The sequence below is a fragment of the Leptonychotes weddellii genome, chromosome 8, assembly GCF_054177405.1.
Source record: "Leptonychotes weddellii isolate Sample4059 chromosome 8, ASM5417740v2, whole genome shotgun sequence".
Taxonomy (NCBI): Eukaryota; Metazoa; Chordata; class Mammalia; order Carnivora; family Phocidae; genus Leptonychotes; species Leptonychotes weddellii.
In genome coordinates, this window is record NC_138376.1 from 5,734,182 (window position 1) to 5,757,577 (window position 23,396).

The window sequence follows — 23,396 nt, forward strand, 5'->3', positions numbered from 1 at the left end:
TCTATACATCATCAGTACATATAGGTCTACTTCATTTATTTTAGTAGCTGCCTAGTATCTCATGTATAGATACACCATAATGCATTTACCCATTCCCCAACTAATGGACCTTTATGTTATTTTTAATCTTTCATTATTATATAATGATGCTGCAATGAATTCAACTGAGTAAGAACCTTTTAAAAAGTGCAGTGGCAAATCTCTTTTAAATATTCTTTTGGCCTCAGTGTGTTATGGGAAGCAAGGAAAGACTTGTGAGAACACACTTGGACTCGGCCCTGCCTCTGACCACTCATCCCAACATAATGGCAGTAGTTACACTAACTGTTGAGAAACTGCCAAAGGCAAAGTAAATCCCTTTTGGATCATAGGTCCCAAACAAACCTACCTCACTGGAGCCACTGGAACTACTAGGTTCTGGTTTTATGAAGAGAATTCATGTGGCTTCCTTACAGAATATGATCAAAGCCAGAATAACAGAGTTCAAAGAGGAGGAAAGTACCCAATAGGGTCAGATGCTACAGAGATAGTAAGTTAACATAAAGACTGGAATACATACACCTGATTTAACAATGAGGGAGTCAATGAACTTAGGGAAAGCAGTGAGTTCAAAGTAATGAATCATAACTAAGAAAATATAGCAAATAGAGACTACTCTTACAGACAGATGGGTAGAAAGGAGACATGGGTGGGACAAGGAAAGAAGACTTGGCCAAATTTCCCAGTGAATGGGGATGAATGACCAAGATAACAGCTGGGGATACAAGATGGAAAATAATAGTAGTACAATATGAGAAAATCCAATGGGGGAATGAAAACATCAAAGTGTTCCTATGCAGCTGGAGACCTAATAGCTCAAAGGGATCACTGCATCCAGTCTTATAGCACATGGACTGAGAAAGAAGCAGTATTCTTAAAGAAGAGTCAGAATTACTTGTAGGAGGAGCAGGTAAGAAATTTCAAAGTTGAGGGTAAGCTAAAACTATAACATTCTTAGAAGAAAACAGCCATAAATGTAGGTGAACCTTAGGTTAGATGGCAATGTTTTAGATATTGCATCAAAAACATGAACAACAAAAGGAAAAAGGTAAACTGAACACCATCAAAATGAAAACCTCTTGATACATCAAAGGACACCACTGAGAAAGTAACAAGACAACACAGAAAATGGGAGAACATTTTTGCAAATCATAAACATGGTATGATTCAGATTTGTATCTAAAATACATAGAAACTCCCTCAACTCAATAATAAAAAGACAAATCATTTAAAAATGGGCAAAAATGAGTGGCTCAGTCAGTTAAGCGACCGACTCTTGATTTCAGCTCAGGTCTTAATCTCAAGGTTATGAGTTCAAGCCCTGCACTGGGCTCCATACTGGGCATGGAGCCTATTTTAAAAAATGATAAAATAAAAATTAAAATTAAAATGGGCAGGGGCGCCTGGGTGGTTCAGTCAGTTAAGCATATAACTCTTGATTTTGGCTCAGGTCGTGATCTCAGGGTTGTGGGATTGAGCCCCGCATCGGGATCCAGGCTCAGCACAGAGTCTGCTTGAGACTCTCTCTCTCCCCCTCTCCCTCTGCCCCTTCTCCTGTTCTCTCTCTCTGTCTCTAAAATAAGCAAATAAATGAAATCGTCAAAAGAAATTAAAATGGGCAAAGTCTATCTGTCTATCTGAATAGACACTTTGCCAAGGAAGATATACAAATGGCTAATAAGCGTATGAAAAAAAAATGTTCGGTATCATTAGCCAACCAGGGAATGCAAATCAAAATCGCAATGGAGGAATAGGGAGCTATTGTTTAATGGGTCCAGATTTTCAGTTTGTTAAAAATGAAGACATCCTGGAGGTGAATGGTGGTGATGGTTGCAAAAGGGTGTGAAAGCACTTAAAGCCACTGACACACACCTAAAATTAATCAAAGTAGCAACTTTTATGTCATATATATTTTACCATAATGATATACTACTTCATACCCACCAGGATGGCTACAGTCAAAAGGACAGACAACAACAAGCATAGGCAAAGATACAGAGAAACTGGAACCATCCTACACTGTTAGTGGGAATGTAGTAAAATGGTAGAGTTGCTTTGGAAAGTCGTCTGGTGGGGCCTCAAATAGTTCAATAGAGTTACAATATGATCCAGCAATTCCAGTTCTAAGTATACACCCAAGAGAAATAAAAACATGTCTACACAAAACCTTATACATAAATGTTCATAGCAGCACTATTCAAAATAAGCAAAAGGTGGAACCTACTCATTTCTCATCAACTGATGAAGAAACAAAAGGTGTTATATCCATACAATGAAATATCATTACACCATAAAGGGGAACATGATATACAGTAGTCCTCCCCTTATCCACGGTTCCATTTACCTGCAATCCAGAACCAGATGGTCCTCCCTCTGACATATCCTCAGAAGGTCAACAGGAACCTAAGGCTGGGTCACATGCCTACATCACTCACCTCACTTCATCTCATCACGTAGGCATTTTATCATCTCACGTCATCCCAACAAGAAGGATGCGTACAGTAGGATGACTATAGTACATGAAGGTATTTTGAGCAACAGACCACATCACATATTACATTATGTAATACGATACCTTGCATTATATTATAGTACGTCATTATAATTGTTCTATTTTATTAGTAGTAATTGTTAATCTCTTGCTTCACCAATTTATAAACTAAACTTTAGCATAGGTATATATGTATAGGAAAAAAAACACAGTATATATAAGGCTCAGACGATCCACGGTTTCTAGTGTGCACTGGGGATCTTGGAACACATCACTCACAGATAAGGGGGGGCTACTATATGCTAAAACAGTATGCTAATTGAAAGAAGCCAGACCAAAAAAAGTCAAATATTGTATGATTCCGTGTATATGAAATGGCCAGCAACAAAGTAGATTCATGACTGCCTATGGGTGCCAGTAAAAGAAATGAGAGAAACTGCCAGGGAGTGCTGAGTTTCTTTTTGGAGGGATGAAAAAATTCTACAATTGATTGTGGTGATTGTGGCAGAATTCTGGATATATTAAAACCATTAAATTACACACATTATATGACAGCAGTGTATAATGTGTGAATTACAGCTCAAAAAAGCTGTTATTACAAAAATAATAATATGGGCCGCCTAGGTGGCATAGTCAGTTAAGCCTCTGACTCTCGGTTTCAACTCAGGTCCTGATCTCAAGAGTCGTGAGATAGAGCCCCATGTCAGGCTCTGCGCTCAGCTCAGAGTCTGCTTATGACTCCTTCTCCCTCTCCCCCGCTTCCCCCATGTGCTTTCTCTCTCTAAAATAAATAAATCTTTTAAAAATAATAATAATAATACAGGTTGACGGTAGTCAAATGTTCTAATGCTGGAGGTCATGAAACTCAAGGAAAAACTGAGGAAATATTCCAAATTAAAGGAGCCTAAAGAAACCTACAACTGAATTCAACTTTGCATCTGGGTTCTTTCTTTCCCTCTAAAGGACAGTATTAGGACAACTGGCAAAAGCTGACTAAGGTCTGCATGCTAACTTAGAGTAGCTATGCTAATTTCCTGATTTTTATAAATATACTACAGTAGTATATGAAAATATCCTTGTTTTTGAAATACATGCGTATTCAGAAGTAAAGGGGCATCTGTTTGCATCTTACTCTCCAAATGATCAGAAAGAAATGTATGTATATGCGTGTGTGTGTGTGTATACATATATATATATATACATATATATATGAGTTATAAGCAAATGTTGTAAAATACTAACATTTGAGGAATTAGGGTAAAGGGTATGGTAATTCCTTTTGTTTGCAACTTTCCTGTGAATGTGAAATTATGTCAAAATAGCTTAAAAATGTGTGTGTGTGTGTGTGTGTATATGTATGTGTTGAAGAAAATAGCGATCTTCTTTTGCACTGATGGTCACACAATTTGCTTGAATGTATGCAACTAAAAATATATTCTCTGATTTTTTAAGTACTCAATTACATTTGCTTTATGGTAGAAAATCGATGTTCCCTATACATAATTTAACCGCTGGATGGTGGTGTGGAGGACCTCTAGGACTTTAAGAAGAAGGGCCTACCAAATATTACGACAAAGAAAAAAAACAGCATTTGGTTACAAACACACGAGGGGAAGTTCAGTGGATGACTTAAAGAAAATATTGTGCTATGTCCATTTCTCGTGAGGAGGATATTGGAGGAAGTGGTGGGGGAAAAAGAAAGAAAGGCAAGCAGAAAAGGAAGGGAGAGAAGAGTCAGGAGAGGGGGAGTTAGAGGAAGAGGGGAGTTAGAAGGCAAAAAAAAGCACACGTGGGAGGCAGGGAGAGAAGAAAACACAATCACGAGAGAACAAACTCAAGATTCACACACAGTGATGAAGAATATATTGAATTCATTCTGGAGAGAAAAGGAAAGCTGTTCTTAATTAATACTATAAATTGTAGCCCTGAATACACAAGAGCTTAGTTTCTGGCATATAATTCAAATAAAACAAATAAAACAGTATCTTGTATCTTGTGTCCTTTAGGCACTTAGTTATAAATACACAGGGAAAAAAAAGACATGCAGTATGTTCTATTACTGACTCCATATGTTCTCGACAATGAAGAAAGGAGTTAGTGAACAAACAATTCATAAATAACATTAACGAGTCACTCTGCTACAGAACTTTTAAAAGAAATCCATAAAAATATTTTATTCGGCTATTATGAACTACTCCAAATTTAAAACTGAACACATATTGAAGAAACAAACGTATACCCAGTCACCTAAAGCAAATGAAAGTGCTCTTCTGAAATTTCCTAATTGTTTAGAGCAGTGCTATCCAACAGAACTTCCTGCAATGATGGAATTGTTCATATGCTGTGCTGTCCAACATGGCAGCCATCGGCCCCATGCAGCTACTGCGTACTTGAAATGTGGTACTGTGACCAAGAAGCTAACTTTTAATTAATTTAAACAGTCACATGCGGCTACTGGCAACCATAAAGGGAAGTGCACTAAGACAGCCACCCAGCCTGTGGCCACCCGGCCTGTGGCAATCTGTTACGGCAGGTCTAGGAAACTTAGGCACACCTCAGACACAATTTGGCCAACCAGCCTAAAAAAAAGTCCAGTCAGGGAGCAAGCTGATACTGTTCTGCAGCCGGAGGTTCTGCTTTAGGATGTGTCTGGAAGTATCTTTTTTTTTTGAACAACGAGCAGCTAGATACGTTAATGACTAGTAGTAACGCAGTGACAGCTAACATTTCCTGAGCAATTACTGTGTCCCAGGCTCTGTGCTAACACGTCACCTGCATTATTACCTTTAATCCTCACAACATTCCCAGCAAGTAGATACTATTGTTATTTCCGAGGCTAAGGGAACCGAGGCACAAGGATATCCAGCTAAAGTCCTGCCAAGGATTTTTGGTAGATCTTATCGAGGAATGGCACATGGGTGGCACATTTCATGAATCTTCCTTTTCCTCTACACATGGAGGTCATTACTAAATGATCACAGAATGCTATCCAACTAAACCTGGACTTTCAAGAGACCCCGGTAACAACTACTCCCCCAAACCTTCCCCCACAAATCACCACTGGCATGCATGCATTCCCTTGACAAATATCTATTAAGCACCAACAAAGCACGAAGCACTGTTCTGGGGATATAATGGTGGAAAATACAAAGTCCCTGCTTCACGGGCCTTACATTCTAATGGGGGTGGGGGGCAAACCATGGAAACAACTGAAAATGTTCATTTCTTGTCATAACAGATGCTATGAAGAAAATCGAGTCTGGGAGTGGCCAGAGGTAGAGAGGGCAATTTCGCTACCATGATCCAGGTGAACCTCTGAACAGGTAGCATTAATCCTGGGACCTGAACCCTAAAACAGGAGCATCAATGTGAACCTCCAGGAGCTGAGACAGAAATGATGGTGAATGAGGGGCAGAGCGACAGGAGAGGAGATCAGATAATTAGAGGAGGAAGATTAGGTGAGACGTTGTACCTCATACTATGCAGTTTAGATCCTATTCTACCTGCACAAGGAAGTCACTGTGGGGTTAACAGAAATATTTCAAAAGCATCGCTCAGGGTAATTCTATTGAAATCATACAAAGACTACTGTTCACCTGCATTTCTCTATTATTTGGTGTGAGTCTTTTTCTATTACACAGATCTGGCTGGGGTTTTACTATTTCTAGACTTCATCCCAAGACACCTCAAATCCTTTTAGAAGAGAGGTTAATACATTATAGGTACACATTTAACACAGATCCAAAGGACTTCTCTCATGGGCTCTCTTAATTTTGATTGTATGTAAATAGGACAACCTGTCATTACCATTCTAATTAAGAAATATCAGACCAAAACCTCAAAACCACCTAAAAACCCTATCAACCTCTAAAAAGAAATGCCTTTCTATCTCTGTTAAGAACTATACTATATAAAGTCTTTCCATCAAAGTCTGAACTTTTCACTTTTACCATAATGGGAGTTTAATTCAATAATCAGCATCTGATAGGTTAAAGTTCAATACTGACTTCTGTAAAAAAAAATAAAACATTTTCCTCTCTAAAAATTTTTCTCCAAGCTGTGAAGGAAAGTCCCAACTTCTATACATGGTGTTGTGAGACAGCTCAACGTTCCAATCTCTAAAATTTGGGGAAGTCCATAGCAGTCACTAAGCTAACCCTATTAGAAAAAAAACACTGAATTCACAAGCCTGTGCACAAGTTTGCTCATGAGGTACACAAAAGAATATTGGATGCTACATGTGGTTTAACTTCTTGAACAAAACCTTCTCATTTCCCAGTACAGTTTTATCTTCTTTCATCTCTTCACTGAGAAAAATTCTTCCCCAATGGTAGAAACAGCCTTTTCATCAAAAATTATATGGCACACATTCCACACATCACTAAAAGCTTATTTGCTACCTAAATGGTACCAGTGAGTGACTAACACTCAGTAAGAGATAAAATTTACTAATTGACAGATAAGGCCAGGCTAGATGGATGCCAAGAAAAATGTGTATCCGTACCAGAAACTTCTTCCTCTTAAATCCAATTAAAATACCTATAAAATTTTCTGTAGCGGGAAAAAAACCAACTCTTTCAGCAATTACAACAAAACTCAACATGCTAAGCACAATTGTACAGAGACACACTATTTAGGACGTTAGAATATTATAATCATATTAAATAACAGGACAGTATTACGAAGTAAAAAAAATTACTTTTAAAGTGATACTAAAGTTAAAAAGAGAGTAATAACAGAACCAAAACACAAACGCACATGAGAGATGTGAAACATCAAGTAATAAATATTAATGCTGTCTGTCTCAGGCAAGATGATCAAGTCCTAAGCCCCAGAATCTATGAATATGTTCCCTACCCTGGCAAACAGACCTCACCGATGTGATGAGATTAACCTGGATTCTCTAGATGGGCCCAATCTACTCCCATGAGTCCTTACAAGGTGAGTCTTCCCTGCCCAGGACAGAGAGACAGACATTGATAAAAAGGTCAGAGAGAGCACTGCTGGCTTGGAACATGGAAGACTGGGCCCCCCATCACAGAATGAGTGTGGCCTCAAAAATCTGCAAAAGGCAATGAGAAAGACCCTCTCACAGAGCCTCCAGAAAAGAACAAAGCCCTGTCAACACCTTGATTTTAGTCCAATAAAACCCATGTCCAACTCCTGGTCTCCAGAACTGTAAAATAATAAACACATGCCGTGTATTTATTGTGTATTGTGTATAAACAACTATATTTGTGGCAATTCGTTATATATGTGGTGTACAAAACTGATGCATTAATTAAGAAACCAACATATGATAGCATCAGCCTCATGAAACAGGAAAAGAAAAATTTAAAAACAAATGCTGTGGGAAAAACAGAACAATATGGAAAAAATTTAGTTAAATGCATACCTTATCTTTAACAGTCACTCAACAAATATTTATTGAGCCAGACACCATACTAAGCAAGCACCGAAAGTAATGTAAAATATCTAAAAATATAAAATAATAATAAAGTCCCTGGCTTTAAAGGAGTGTCCATCAGAGTAAAGTGCAAATAAACCGGAAAGTTGAATAAATCCTTTTCATACTTTAAAAAGAAAAGGTTTAAAACAGAAAGAGAGCAATGCATACTTTATCAGACCTGTTCTGAGTTCCTGGGAATATAAATTTTAAGTTTGGAAACCAAAGAAGAATCTCATTGCTGATTCATCACTTCCCCTACCCCAAATTTCCAAGTTTCTAATATATCAAAATTTTAAAAGGTAATGAAAAAATGACAGAAAGACAGACAAATCTTTCCCCCATGTTAAAATAGGTTGATTTCCTACTGTTTGGTTGTAGGAGTCCTTTACATATTCTGGATATAAACTGTTTAGGAGATAATGTATTTTGCAACTCTTTTCCCCACAGTCTGTGGCTTGCCTTTTCATTTCCTTAATAGTTTCTTTTGAGAAGCAAAAATATTTCATTTTGATGAAGTCCAATTTATCAACTTCTTTTCTTTCATGTCCTAAGAAACAGTTGTGTGTGTGTGTGGTCTCCTAAGAAACAGCTTCCTAACTCAACATCACCAAAAGAGAGGGGCAAGTGGCAAAAGAGTTGAACACTTTACCAAAGATCTACCGATGGCAAATAATCACATGAAAATACACTGAACATCATCAGTCAAGAGAGAAAAGCAAATTAAAAACCACAAAGAGATATCACGACACAAGCTAGTACAACTGCTAAGATTAAAATACTGGCCGTACCAACTTTCAGTAAGGGTGCGAAGCAAATGGACCAGCTGGTGCAAAACAAAATGGGAGAGCAGTTCTGGAAAATACTCTGGCAGTTTCTTAAAAGGTTGAGCAGATGTTTACCATACGACTGGAGGCAATACCACTCCTGGGTATTGACCCAAGAGAGCGCAAACACATATCCACATGAAGATCTACGTGTGAATGCTTACAGGAGCTTGATTCTTAAGAGCCTAAGACTGTAAACAACACAAATTTCTATCAACTAGTGAACAGATAAACTGTGGCCCATCCCTAAAGTGAAATAATTCTAGGCAATAAACAGTAACGAACTATTAATAATCACAACATGGATGAAAACTGAATGCATTAGGCTAAGTGAAAAAAATCAAGAAGTAACATAAAATTTCATTTCTATGACATTCTGAAAATGGCAAAACCGTAAGGACAGAAATCAGAACAACAGTTGCCAAGGACTGTGGGTATGTGTGTTTGGTGGGGTGGGAATTGGGCGGGGGGGGGGGGGCTCAACTACAAAAGGACACGAGGGAACTTTCTGGAGCAAGGGAAATGTTCTGTATCTTAATTCTTATCGTGCTTATACAACAGTGTACATTTGTCAAAATTCATCAAAGATAAATTTCTTTATTAATTATGCCTCATTACATCTGACTTAAAGAAAAAAGATCAGTATAAATAACATACAAGAAAGTAATTAACAAATAATGAATACAGGGCATAGATCACACTGCTTCTAATCATCACTTTTCCAGGCTATGCAACTCCCCACAGTCTCTCACCCTGTCCTACTGGGTCTGACGTAAGCATTCCATGCACTGCAAATTCCTCTCCCCTCACCCTAGCCTATTTATCACTTATCTGCATTGCTGCAAACTACACCTCTCAAACTTACCCCTCCCCCAAATTACACTCAGGTCAGGACACACTACTCGCCATTCCTCTCCCTTCCAGGTGCCCTTACGCACACATGCTTTTCTTTAGATACATTGTTGCTCTGCTGAAAGCCTTTCATCCTCTCTCCATCAAACCACTACTCAGGCTTTCAAGCCCAAGTCAAGGACGGCTTCATCCACTGTGTGCCCACAGGACTTTATCCCTCTGCATATTTATCATGATTATTTGTGGCTCTCTTCAGATTTCACTGTTTTTAGGGAAAAGACATTTTATTCAGCTCTGTGTCTCTAGCAAACAGTTCTTGTTCCAGGTACAGAGGTGTGCTCAATGCTCATTCTACTAGCAAGTGAATGAAACAAAAATTAAAATAATAATAATAATAAAGCTAATACAGAGAGAGCACTTACTATATGCCAGGCACCATGCTAACCATGTGACATGTATTAACTGATTTAACCCTTACAAAACTCAGTTAGATTCTATTATTATCGCCCATCCAAAGAGGAAGAAACTGAGGCAGAGAGAGGTTAAGTGACTTGTACAAGGTCACACAGCTAATACGTGGTGCCTCAGGGATATGAATCTATGTAATCTAGCTCCTGAATCCATGCTCTTAACTACTATGATACACTACTTTTTACTTTTTTTTATATTTGAATAATTGAAGAATGTGTACACATACAGGTAAAACTAGAAAAGGCCAAAAAAGAAATAAAAACAACAGATCTGGCAGCGCCTCCGCCGCCAGACGCATGACCCTTGCCCATCCCGCGAACACATGGCAAAAACGTCCAGCCCTACTGAGACCGAGCGGTGCATCGAGTCTCTGATTGTTTTCCAGAAGTTTGCTGGAAAGGAGGGTAACAACTGCACACTCTCCCAAGACAGAGTTCCTAACCTTCATGAATTCAGAACTGGCTGCCTTCACAAAGAACCAGGACCCTGGTGTCCTTGATCGCATGATGAAGAAACTGGACCTCAACACTGATGGGCAGCTAGATTTCCAAGAATTTCTTAATCTTATTGGTGGCATGGCCATAGCTTGCCATGACTCCTTTACACGGTCTACCCATTTCCGGAAGTAAATCAGAGGGGCTCTCGGGCCTTGGCCTCCAGACCACCTCTTTCCTTCAAAAAGCCTCCCAATCATCACGTCCTCCTCACATCCTCCACGGACCCTGAGTCCAGCGTGTCCACCACCCCCTGTGCAGGCCAGTCCGTCTGGTAGTTAATAAAGCAATAGCGTTTTTTAAAGCACAAAACAAAATAAAACAAAACAGATCTAAGAAGGAACAAACATCAGTGGGTTTTTTTGTTTGTTTGTTTGTTTGTTTTAAAAGATTTTATTTATTTGACAGAGAGAGCAATAGCGAGAGCAGGAACACAAGCAGGGAGAGTGGGAGAGGGAGAAGCAGGCCTCCCGCCGAGCAGGGAAGCCCGATGTGGGACTCGATCCCGGGACCCCGGGATCATGACCTGAGCCGAAGGCAGACGCTTAACAACTGAGCCACCCAGGCGCCCCATCAGTGGGTTTTTAAATTTACATGTCATTCTGGTAAGATAGTGCCTTTTTGACAATTACAGGTAAAAAAAAAAAAAAAAAGGTACTATAACAAGATGACATACAGGAAGCCATGAAGTAGAGACAAACAGGAAGACACAATTTCTCAAGCTTTGCCCTTGATATCAATGCCACGATTACTGTGACACTGTTCCACTTCATGAATTCATTTACCTTTTGCAATATATGACAGAAATATTCTCAAATATAGCCTCTTTCGAATGCTACTTTATTTATACACGTAATTTTCAAAATTAAAGTGTCCACATTTGAAATACTCACCATGCTATGTGACTTTCCAGTATTAGGGCAGCCTGCCTGAAAAGATGTTTAAACCACTGCCAATCAACATGGTTAACAGTCCCTGAAATACGTGGATGCCTTGGTAAGCAGCGTTTTTGATCAGCTCTCCAAAGAGAGCTGTACACCTGCCCACAGGGCTCACACCTGACAAATCAGGAAGTCCTGTCATTTACAAAGTTTCTGACATCAAATTATATATTCTGCTGTGAACTGCATGTTTTCTAATGTTATAACCTGTGTATTAATGCAGTTTATTTAGGATTTCTAGAGTATACAGTCACAAAGATAAGCCTAATGAATCAACAAGATCAAGTTCAAATGCAGTCCTTGCTCAGTAATTAGCACAGAAAATCAACACAAAATGTACAATTTTGTAAACATGCTTTCCTAAGCAGAGTACAAACCAACCTTCCTAATAAATGTCACACATATTAATAATGACTCCTGCAATCATGGAGATATAACTCTACCTTAAGAAGAACTAAAGCAAATCAGTATTGTCTCACCCACCTATCCCCAACACAACTTCTAATGATGGACAGGAAGTATATTTTCTCAAAGTATATCTCAGCCTTAAGAGGAGATTCCCAACTAGCCAATCTTCCCTTGATCTTAGGGACCCATCCCACCACATTCTCTAGGACAAGGGATGTTCTAGGCTTGAATCAGATATCACTAAGAACTGGAACGGTGAGGACAGGGATCTTGGATGATTTGATACACTGCCGTGTTCCTAGCACCTAGCAGCTACCACATAATAGGCCTCCAGTAAGTACTTATTAAAGGGAAAATGATGTGGCAGCCCAGGGATTTGAAGTCAGGCTTTTGAGTCCTGAAGTCTATTCTTCGTTTTTTCTACCAGACTTTAACAGAGAACATCATGCTTTCTGGTTGACTAATCTAAACGAAACTTTCCTGCCAACAAATGAGCTGAAAAGAAGGAAAGGAACATTCAAAAGTATACTCACAAGATCTTGGAACCACCTACAGTCAGACACAGAGTAACCAAAGTAAACAAATAACAGCAGTGACTTTAAAAAATGACACTGCATGAAAACACCTTCCAAGGGCGATGGTTAACCGTAACTATCTGCCCCAAGAGACATGATGATATTTTTCACTGTGAGGTAGAATGTTTCAAGATCCTGAAAAAAATTAAAAAGATCCTGATTCTGTACAGGTTACCTATAAATATGTATGTCCTAGATATTAAATAAAATTTCATTTAATCATTCTAGGAAAGAAGTTGTGGTTACAAAAAGGTCTTTCTATCGAAGACATGGATATTTTTAAATCTTTTCTCTCTCTTCTCCCAATGTAAAAAAAAATTAGACATTTTTGTGCGCCAGAATGGGAAAAGTGTAGAGGTTATGGCCACCAAAGCCAGTTCTTCTGGACCCAGAGGTTGGTAGGTTTTGATATTCTGTTATTTTCTTTTCATTCAGCACCACACAAATAATATTAATTACAACTAGATAGTTCCAGGAGACAGTCAGAGAGAAGATAATAAAATGCCCAGGGGTCTGACAACTGATTGCTGTGTGTCCTCACTATGCTGCTCTCTCTGATTATGAAAACAAACTGAACGTCCCATTTCTAAAGGCTGATATCGACGAAAATTCACCTGACAACGGTAGTAATATCCTTCTTAATTATTAAAAATCTTCTTTGTTAAATGCTTACTCCATGAGTACCTGCACACATGGGGACAATATGTCTTTTTAATTCAGGTGTGCACTACCTTTTTATTTCTATCACTGGGTCCAAAGAATCGACACACCCTCCCTGTACTGTGGGGTGACACAGACAAATCCTAGCAGACGGTAGAAGCACAGAATGCAGTTACATGGGTTCTTTCTTCCACCTCTATTAAAGTCCTGCATCACAGTTATTCTGTGAGCGGAACTGCATGAGGAAATAACAGTTTTCACTCCGTCTGTAAAAAAAAAACTGCAGTACAATCCCTAAAACTAGTTTCCTAAGTCAATGAATTTAAGTATCTTCATATTTTTTTCACACTTCAGAATTTTTTTCTCATCTAAATCAATATAATTCATTTCTTTATTTTGGTTAAATTCATTATTCTTCAGAAAGTTTCTGTTTTTGTAGCAATTCTAACAATTATCTTCAGAAACAGGTCTTTTCAGACACCAATTATAGATAATTTTGGTTTCCTACTTCAGATTTTTTTTAATTTTAGGTTCTGTGAACATAACTTTTATACATAAAGAGTCAGTTATGATAAATGTCATATAGCTGCCAAAGAAACAACTGCTCTATAAAATGATGTTTACAAAGAATACTCCTATATTTTAATAATAACACTACCTGCTGAAGACAGATTACAACTCAAATACTGTTACTAATAGTGTGATTTCACTTTTGTAAACTTTTCACAACATACTAATTTGAAATTAAAATAAAAAGCCCTTTGTGGGGGGCACCTGGCTGGCTCAGCTGGAAGAGCTTGTGACTCTTGGTCTCAGGGCTGTGAGTTCAAGCCCCATATTGGGTGTAAAGATTACATTAAAAAAAAAAAAAACCCACAATGGGAAAAAAAAAGTCTAAAGGGAATAAGCAAAGTTATAATTATCATGTTTCAGAGATGGAATTATGAATATTCTATTTCCATTTTTAAATATGTGATCTTAAGTTATTTCTCTAATTATAAAGAAACAAAATACATAAATCTAAAGAATTTTAGTGGTAATTAAGTGAGATTCGATGACGGAACAAAAAGGGTACTAGACGAAATGGGGAGGGGGGAGATGTTATTTGCCAAAGCCACAAGTTTATATCATCCCGGAAAATCTCTTCCCCATTAGCAGCACTGGGCATGCTCCCTTAGAATCTCCCCTACATCCCAACATATACTGAGCTCTTCACTACACACAGTGGAGTTCAGGAAAATATTACCATAATGTACACAAAGAAGAGGCTTTGTCATACTAAAGAAATTATCCTATTCCAGTAACTTAACTCCTAGAAATGAAATTTAAGATGAATCCTATGCTTTTGCCACATTCCATCCTAAAACAGAATTCTAACGAGTTTCCTATTTCCCTAACACAGCAGGACTATGTTTATGGAGAAAGTTAGTCTCACATGAATAGATAACTCAGGAGCCCATATTCATGTCATTCCTTAAACCAAGAGAAATCAAAAAGTAAACAGACAAATGGTGAAAACAAACTAAACTTCTCAAACACTGAGGTTCTGTTTCACACGAGAATGTTTGTTCAAAGATTATTAAATTTGCTAGTGGGGCAAGGATTTGACAGCAGAAAACAAGTTCATTACATTGAGAATACAGTATTAGAAGTTGTCAATAGCAGGGCAACTGGCTGGCTCAGCTGGTAGAGCATATGACGCTTGATCTCAGGGTTGTAAGTTCAAGCCCCACGTTGGATACAGAGACTACTTTAAAAAAAAAATCTTTAAAAAAAAAAAAAAAGTTGTCAACAGTACTGTTGTACATCAAATAAGGAAAAATCCAATAAATCTCATTCCAGATGCCAATTATTCATATAATTTTTCTATGAGTGGACTCTATTTATATATATATATTATATACATATTTTTTTCTTAAATTAATAAAGTCTTTTTTTAAAGAGGATTCCTGAGCATATTGAGTACAGCCCTAGAAGAATGGTGGGAAGGATGAAGCACCACCATGTGGTCAACAAATACCAAATGAATGCCAACGACCTTTGGGCATTTTGTGAATAGGGATGGCCACAAAGAATAAGACCAATAACAGACAGCACGTCTCCTAACTTCACGATGCTAAGAGCAGGAAGATTCTCTCATTCAGTCAGTCACCAAACACTTACTGAGTGCCAACTGTATGTCAGGCATTACGGGAATGGTTGGAGAAACATGGTCAGCTTAAAAAAAGATTGAAAATCGGTCACTGTGAAGTTAGTAATTTAAGTAGAAAAGTGGCCTTCATCAAAAAATGAGATAAGTGATTGTAAAATCACAACCCTGTGAGGTGCTGAGAGGGCAGATGACAGGTAAGCACAGTCAGCAAAGGGAACCGAGGCCAGGGATGACGGGAAGACCACACTGAGTGGTCAGAGGAGGCTTTACAGAGCGGGTAATGGCAGAGCGACTTGGGGGATGAGTGTACAGGAAGGGGCGCATTCCAAAAAAAGGCATCTGTGTACCGGGGGGATGACAAGGAGTTCAGTGGGATGGGAAAATTACAATGATATAGCAAGAAATAGTGCTGGACAGGCAGACAAAGGCCAGGTATTAGGAAGGCACTTCAATTCCATACGGCTTTTTATTGTGTTTGGTACTTTTTCTTCTTAACGAGAGAATCAAGGACATATTTTTTGCACTAAGGTGAAAAGTTACAGAGACATGATGAAATTTCAGCAGCAATGGGGCCAGTATGTTGAGGAGAGACAGTCAGAAGTGTAACACAGCTTGTAAGTAACACAGAAAGAGCAAATCAAATGTGGACCAAGTATATGTTTCAACAGCCAAAAATGTTCTTTTGTACGAGCTTACCCCTATGATACTCAGTCCTTTAAGGTAGTCCTGCCGAGGCTGGGCTTGAGGAACACAGCCAGCAAGCACTATCTTCTTGTTCTCCTCTTGAGCTTTTCTGAAAGATTGAAGAGAAAACAGTGTGATTTTTTCGCTCACAAGTGTACCCTTGAAACTGGTGTTAGTACATGTAAAGCGTTCAAATCCTAACAAGCCCTTCTACTATGAAACTGGATTTTCTTACGACTACTAAAAGAAAACATATTATAATAAGACTCCTGCACTGTGCATCTATTGGTCCTACCATTAGAGAATACAACAGCCATCCAACCTGATCATGTCTTTCGTTATTGTCCCATTACAAGACCAAAAAATTTACTTATACAGAATTCTCAAAGACATAAATTATGCTTAAAAGCCACTTTCTATTGAAGGACATCTCGGCTCCTTCCACAGTTTGGCTATTGTGGATAAAGAAGATGCGGTTCATATATACAATGGAATATTAATCAGTCATCAGAAAGGATGAATACCTACCATTTGCATCGAGATGGAACTGGAGGGGATTATACTAAGTGAAATAACTCAAGCAGAGAAAGTCAATTATCATATGGTTTCACTCATATGTGGAACATAAGGAATAGTGGGGAGGACCACAGGGGAAGGGAGGGAAAACTGAAGGGGGAGAAATGAGAGAGGGAGACAAACCATGAGAGACTCTGGACTCCGGAAAACAAACTGAGGGTTGAAGAAGGGAGCGGGGTTGGGGGATGGGGTAACCGGGTGATGGGTATTGAGGAGGGCACGTGTGGTGATGAGCACTGGGTGTTATATGCAACTAATGAATCGTTGAACACTACATCAAAAACTAATGATGTATTATATGTTGGCTAACTGAACATAATAAAAAAAAGCCACTTTCTACACAGACAAGTTAGCCATTCAAATAAGTTATTTTAAATATTAACGAAAATGTACCTAAAACTCCTTCTATGACTTCCCAGTGTTTTGACCAACATAAAAGTAAAATACACTTAAAAAAAAAAAAACCTGCACAAAGTTTAAAAAATAGAAGGTATAATACCCCCTCTATCCTGGGAATTCACACATCTCCGCAGTTCTGCTCCCGAGAGACCTATGCTTAAGCTTATAGGGTGCTTATGCTAACTTCCAGCCCAGCCCTCACATGTGCAAGTATATTGTGTAACTAGACCTGTGTTCAGTACTTACACATAAAGATGAAACTACATTTTGCTTTACAAATACATCTTGTATCTTTTCTTTCACATCTTTACCTAAAGATCAATCTCATCCTTTTTACCCATTACAATGTGGATATACTATAACTTAACTGTTCTTGTTCTAATCAGCATTTAGGGTGTTTCCAATCTTTCACTATTACAAATGGTTTTACAAAGAGCATGCATATACATACAACATATACATGTATGTGTATATATATACATATGTACATATATATGTGGATGGATAGATATCTTTGAGTATTTGAGAAAGTGTTTCTGGATTATGGAAACCTAGATGTGAAATCTATGCTAAGATGTCTAACTATTTCCCTAGATAAATGCTAAGAAGTAGAAATGCTGACTCAAAGGTATACAGGTCTGGTTATTTAGCATGTCTTTACTTAGGAGGGGTTGGGATCTACTTTAGGCACTACTCATTCATCTGGCATACATGTATACAGCAAACACTGATGCCGTGCTAGAAGACAGTGGTCAACCAAGCAGAGCTGTGAACTATTCACATCCGTTGCCCATTTTAAAATGAAATTTTCAAGCCTTCAATTCTTTTTCAAGTATACGGGTTTGGGATATAATCTTGCTTTGTTTCCTTTTTTTGTTTGTTTTTCTGGATGCTCGGTACTAGGCTTTATGCACCAACTGTGTTCCTGGCCCCACTGGCAATCTTTACCTTTCCAAAATCAAATTGAGGAAGTTAAGGGTATCAGCAGCCCAGTTTCAGGACATGTAACTTTGAGAACACACCACTATGAAGTAAAAAGTCTCTACACCTGGCACTCTTGTTTTTGCAACCTTTTCAAGAGCACAAACTCAGAAATGGCGGCCAAAAAAACCCCTGGGATTAACAGAACTAGCTACTTATGATCAACAGCCACATCAAAACCTTCTGGAAAGTATGCAGAGAGTGATTAAATGAATAGGTAGAGAATAAAATACTATTTTAACATCATCCGTAAGTAGAGAATAAAATAGTATTTTAACATCATTTCTATAACTAATTAGAGAGCTTTGGTATAATTTTTCCATTTGGAATCCTGGGGAAAAAAAACTTGTTAATGGAATCAAAAAAAATTTGAGTTTGATAGATTGCTTAACATATCCAAGAGAATTACTGCCTGGCTCTACCACCTGGTTTTACTTTTTTATCAGTGCCATGCACATCATTGCACACAAATAGTTTTCTTTTGGTAAATGTGAAATACCTTATCAGACAACAACAACAAAAATTTTTCCATTTACATTAACAATCTGTATGAGGAAGTAACAACCGCTTTCCTCAAGAATTTTAGCTATAACACCTATAATCACAGTAAACATCCAAGGGAGTCTGTAAGGTCACCAATAATTACATTCAAATTAAAAGGCCTGCCTCCTATAATGTGACTCAATTACTTAATTATTAAGCACATCTAAGACATGATGTTAAGAGCTTAAGGGAACACAGTGAAGAAGAAGACATGCACCCTGTACTCAACAAGCTTATGGTTTATAATGGATGAGATGTAAAAGAACACCAACAACACAGCAGCAAATGAAATGCCCCTAATGACAGAAAGATACACAGGCAACATATATATCAGGGAGAAGAAAGGAATATGCAGACAGAAAAAGATAGTACAAGGCTTCCAAACAAACTCCTACAAGGTGGAACTCAGGGCAGAGAAAGCACCAGGCAGCTATTCCAGCATGGACGAAGACAAGAAGGTAAAAAGGAGGAGGAAAGTATTACACTACGGAATTCCTATTTTAGGGAGACTAGTAAAGCTTCTATTATGGAAGGAGACTTAAGAAAGAGGCTGGAGAGTTTCTATTTAGGTTCGTGGGCAATGGGGAAGTGTTTGGTGGCAGCGTGGACATACAGTAGATAGAACCAAATTTTAAGAATATGACATTGGTGGCAAGATATAAAATGAAACACAAGGAGAAAAGAAATCAAGAGGTGAGGAAATTAAAACTCTAGGCAAAAGGATATGATGACTGAATGCATGTGGAAGATCCAAAAAAAAGAAAGATTAAAGGAAAGGAAATTAGTTTTCTTGCTAGAATATACTTGAGGGAAAACCCCAAGGAGTAATCAAAGGTCTAAAAGGGATCAGCAAACATCTTAGATAAAGAGCTACATAGTAAATAGCGTAGGCTTTGCTACTCACAGGTCCTCTGCTGGAAGAGTCTTAACTCTGCCACTTTAATGCAAAATCAATCATACATCATACTCACGTGTGTGTGTGTATGTGTGTGTGTGTTCCAATAAAGCTTCATTTACAAAAACAGGCAGCAGGTCAGATTTGGCTCAAAGAAGCTGCTGGCTAAGTACTGAGATAGAAGACAACAAATTCACAAAGGACACACTAAATCTGAGGTTCCACTAATGCCCATCAAGTTTCTGGAAATTCAAGTCACCAGCTGGGAATGAAGCTGGGGGGAGATTTTCGAAATGCATTCTAATGTGACAGTTGAAAACAGTAGATAGAACAGACCCTAAAGGTGTGGAGAGAATCCAATTGAGTACAAAACTTTAAGGCCCTTTAGAGATGTAGAAACATTGCCACAGAATAAAAATGTTAGTGTGGAGAACAAAAGGGAGGTAATATCACCACCGACAACCATACTTTAACAACAACAATCATGGTTAGCACTTACACGGCACTTCAAGTTAACCATTGTATTGTTAGCTGTATTTGAAAACAGTACAGCCAGTATGTGTAACAATCCAGGGAAAATGTTCTGGTGACATATTATAAACACTAAATCAGGTCATAAAACAGTCCAAGACTGATTTTAAGGGAGTAAGCAGAACACCAGAAAATTAAGAGGAAAAGTTCAAAACAGAGATGCTTGAGTAAGTAACTCATTTAGAATACTATTTCATGCTTTTACTGAATTTGGATTTAAAATGCTAGGGTAGATCAGAACTATAATCAAAGCAAAAATCACAGCCTCGTTATGGAATACTAATGCCACATTTTATATGTGATCAAATAAAGTAGCAAAAGTTTAGACACAATCTCTCTGAGTCCTCTTGTTCCAAACATTCCCTTCTTACATCCTGTTCTTTTTGTCTAGTGAACTTTGTTCAGGTTAATAAAAGCCTGTAAAACAATTTCTTTAGGAAAAAACCCAGCACAGACATATTTTTAAAAGCTTTTATCCTTCAAATATGAATGTAACAAAAATACCTTAAGAAACTTTAAAGTAGCATGAACTTCTATGTCCTCATTTTAGATAGCCTTGAAATGTTAACTAAAACAGAAATTACATGTAAAGTTAATTCAATATAATCATTCTTATTCTCTTGAAACATATTTCTAAATTAGAGACATACCCTTGAATAGAGGACTAACTTAAGTAATGCGTAAAATATAAAGAAACCTTTCCCTCTTTTCTGCCAACTACTAAATACAAGAAATAATTTGTACAGAATCTTAAAATTCACAGAAGCATAGAAAATAAAGATGATATAATATCATTTGCTTTATTTCACAAAAGAGAAAGTTGAGGAGCACCTGGATGGCTCAGTCAGTTAAGCATCTGCCTTCGGCTCAGGTCATGATCCCAGGGTCCTGGGATCGAGCCCCACGTAGGGCTCCCTGCTCAGCAGGGAGTCTGCTCCTCCCTCTCCCTCTGCTCCTCCCCGTCCCGCTCGTACTCTCTCTCAAATAAATAAAATCTTAAAAAAGAGAAAGAGAGAGAGAAAATTGAGATTCAAGAAGATATAATAATTGTGGCCCAAAGTCCACACTCTGAGTTAGTGCTGGAGCTGGGATGGGCAACCAAGATTCTCTGTTCTTTGAAGATCAGATCTCAGGACATAAATCAAACTTGGGTTTTGATCGTGTAATAAAAATTAGAACAAACATTTCTTGATTAAAACCACACAGAAATTTAAAGGGATTATAATATATCGAATATCTTCAAAGTCGAAACACAGTATTTGACAGTTCCTGTTTTCCTGAGTTTTGTGCACAGTCTAATAGCGGGGTAATAAACTCCTGTATATATCAAGAAAAACACAGTTCTCTAACAAGTCGTGGGTTGGGAGCAAATGTTGCTTCTCTCCCCATGTTCTTTTCTCCTATTCCTTAAATCCTTCCTGCAACTTGATGCTTAATCAATATAAAAACACTCATAATAATGACCAGGTCTTCACCCAAAGTTTTCTTTCATGAAAAAGTATTTCTTAAATATATATCTGACTTTTACATTTCTTTTGGGGGGGAAGAGGCAGAAAGAGAAGGGGAGAGGGAGGGAGAATCTTAAGCAGGATTCATGCCCAGCGCAGAGTCCAATACAGGGCTCGAGCTCAGGATTCTGAGATCGTGACCTGAGCCAAAATTAAGAGTCGGGACGCTTAACCGACTGAGCCACCCAGGTGCCCTTAATTTTTACATTTCTAAATGCATACTGATATAATCATAAAAACCCCTCCTCACAACAGCACTAAAAAGAGAGCCAAATTAATCTGTTTCTGTACAAAGCAAGCCCAGTCTTCACTACTCTGCATATGAGTATTCTCTGCACTTAAATATTCAAGGAAGAGAATATCTATTGTAAGTATTCACAGTTAGGCAACGGTTAGGTGAATCACATAAAAATATCTCAGCAAACAAGGATCTATGTGTGTGATGAACTTCAATAACATGACGCCTTTTCTAATTTTGGAACAAGCAACTGAGGAAGCGGTAGTCTGTAGCAATGTTACTGTCTACCTACGTAACTACCGTCAGGACTTGGAGAGCTGGGCTAGAGGCTGCTGAAAGCTGAGAATAAAGTTACTCTGAGACTTGATGGGATTTACCAATCTGAAAAAAACCATCCAAACATGTATTCAAATATGTAACTGGGGATATCTGCCGACATTCAAATCCAAAGTAACTGGGGTATAGTCTCAGGATCTCAAGACCCAACTGTATTTTAACTAAACAAAAACTAGAACATAATTGCACATTTTATGCCCCATGAGAAAGAATGTTACTGAAAGGGGAGTAGTCAGTCCTCACTGCACCCAGAAGAGTCCAAAGGGTAAACATTTCTCACCATCTGTAACAGTGACAAGCAGAGTAGGTACCCAAGGCAGATGATCACAGAGCAGTCATTTCTTCAAAGTGAATCCAGGCACAACAAGCTACCACACCCCGATGAACCGGCCGTACAAAACCAGCCAAGAAATTCCCACTTGAGTTCAGGTCCCGTGAGTTTCCTTTATTATGCTTACTGCCAGAACAAGTTCCTGGGCTCACTGCTAAGAACTTCTGTCTATCAATAAAGTCAGTAATTCAGCATTTCGTTTCTTCATTCTATCACTCCTTCACTCACCACATGCCAGACACAAGGAAAAAGAAAGATAAAAGGACAGTCCCTGATCTCCAGCAGTTCACAGTCTAGGGAGAAGAGGACGAAACGGGCTTGAGAGCCCAGGTTCTTCTGCATAAAGGGGAAGACCGGAGGTCTGAGGGTGGCAAGGAGAGCTGCCAGGAGCCCTGTGCGAGAATCAGCATGCATCCCTGCGAAGAGACTCCAGGGCACCTGGCTGTGAAGGACAGACGGCCTTCTCTGCAAGCAGCGCTGTGTAACCCTGACACCCAATGAGGTCCCTGAGGGACGCGGTCAGGGGTACAGAGGAGCTGAGCAGAGGGGACCAAGGTCTTCCTCCTTCTCGTCCACCACAACCTGTTAGTGTGCTTGTATGTGCTTCGTGTATCAAAGACCTGTGAAAGATTTGGTCTGAAGAAAGGATTCTGTGACTTTAAATTAAGGGGGAAAAAAGGTGAGCACAGGACAGACTTTTTCTCAGCTCTACTGAGGTATAACTGCCAAGGACACAGACTTTTGTTAAGAAGCTAAAGGTATAGGGGTGCCTGGGTGGCTCAGTCATTGAGCGTCTGCCTTCGGCTCAGGTCACGAGCCCAGGGTCCTGGGATCGAGCCCCGCATCGGGCTCCCTGCTCAGCGGGAAGCCTGCTTCTCCATCTCCCTCTGCTCCTGCTCTCTCTTGCTATCTCTGTCTCTCTCTCTCTCCAATAAATAAATAAAATCTTTTTTAAAAAATTAAATTAATGGGGCGCCTGGGTGGCTCAGTCGTTGAGCGCCTGCCTTCGGCTCAGGTC

At 38.7% G+C, this 23,396-nt stretch overlaps 1 protein-coding gene and 1 pseudogene across 5 annotated transcripts in view; one reads left to right on the forward strand and one right to left on the reverse strand.

Annotated features, from left to right (window-relative positions):
• Window positions 1–23,396, reverse strand: part of CDKAL1 (CDKAL1 threonylcarbamoyladenosine tRNA methylthiotransferase) — a 629,466-nt gene that overhangs the window by 442,715 nt on the left and 163,355 nt on the right. For all 5 annotated transcript variants that reach the window (XM_081827610.1, XM_081827609.1, XM_081827611.1 and 2 more), the window contains one exon: window positions 16,053–16,149. In XM_081827610.1, coding sequence (XP_081683736.1) covers window positions 16,053–16,149 — 97 coding nt within the window. The remainder of the gene's footprint in view (window positions 1–16,052; window positions 16,150–23,396) is intronic.
• Window positions 10,398–10,947, forward strand: LOC102734173 (protein S100-A11 pseudogene; annotated as a pseudogene).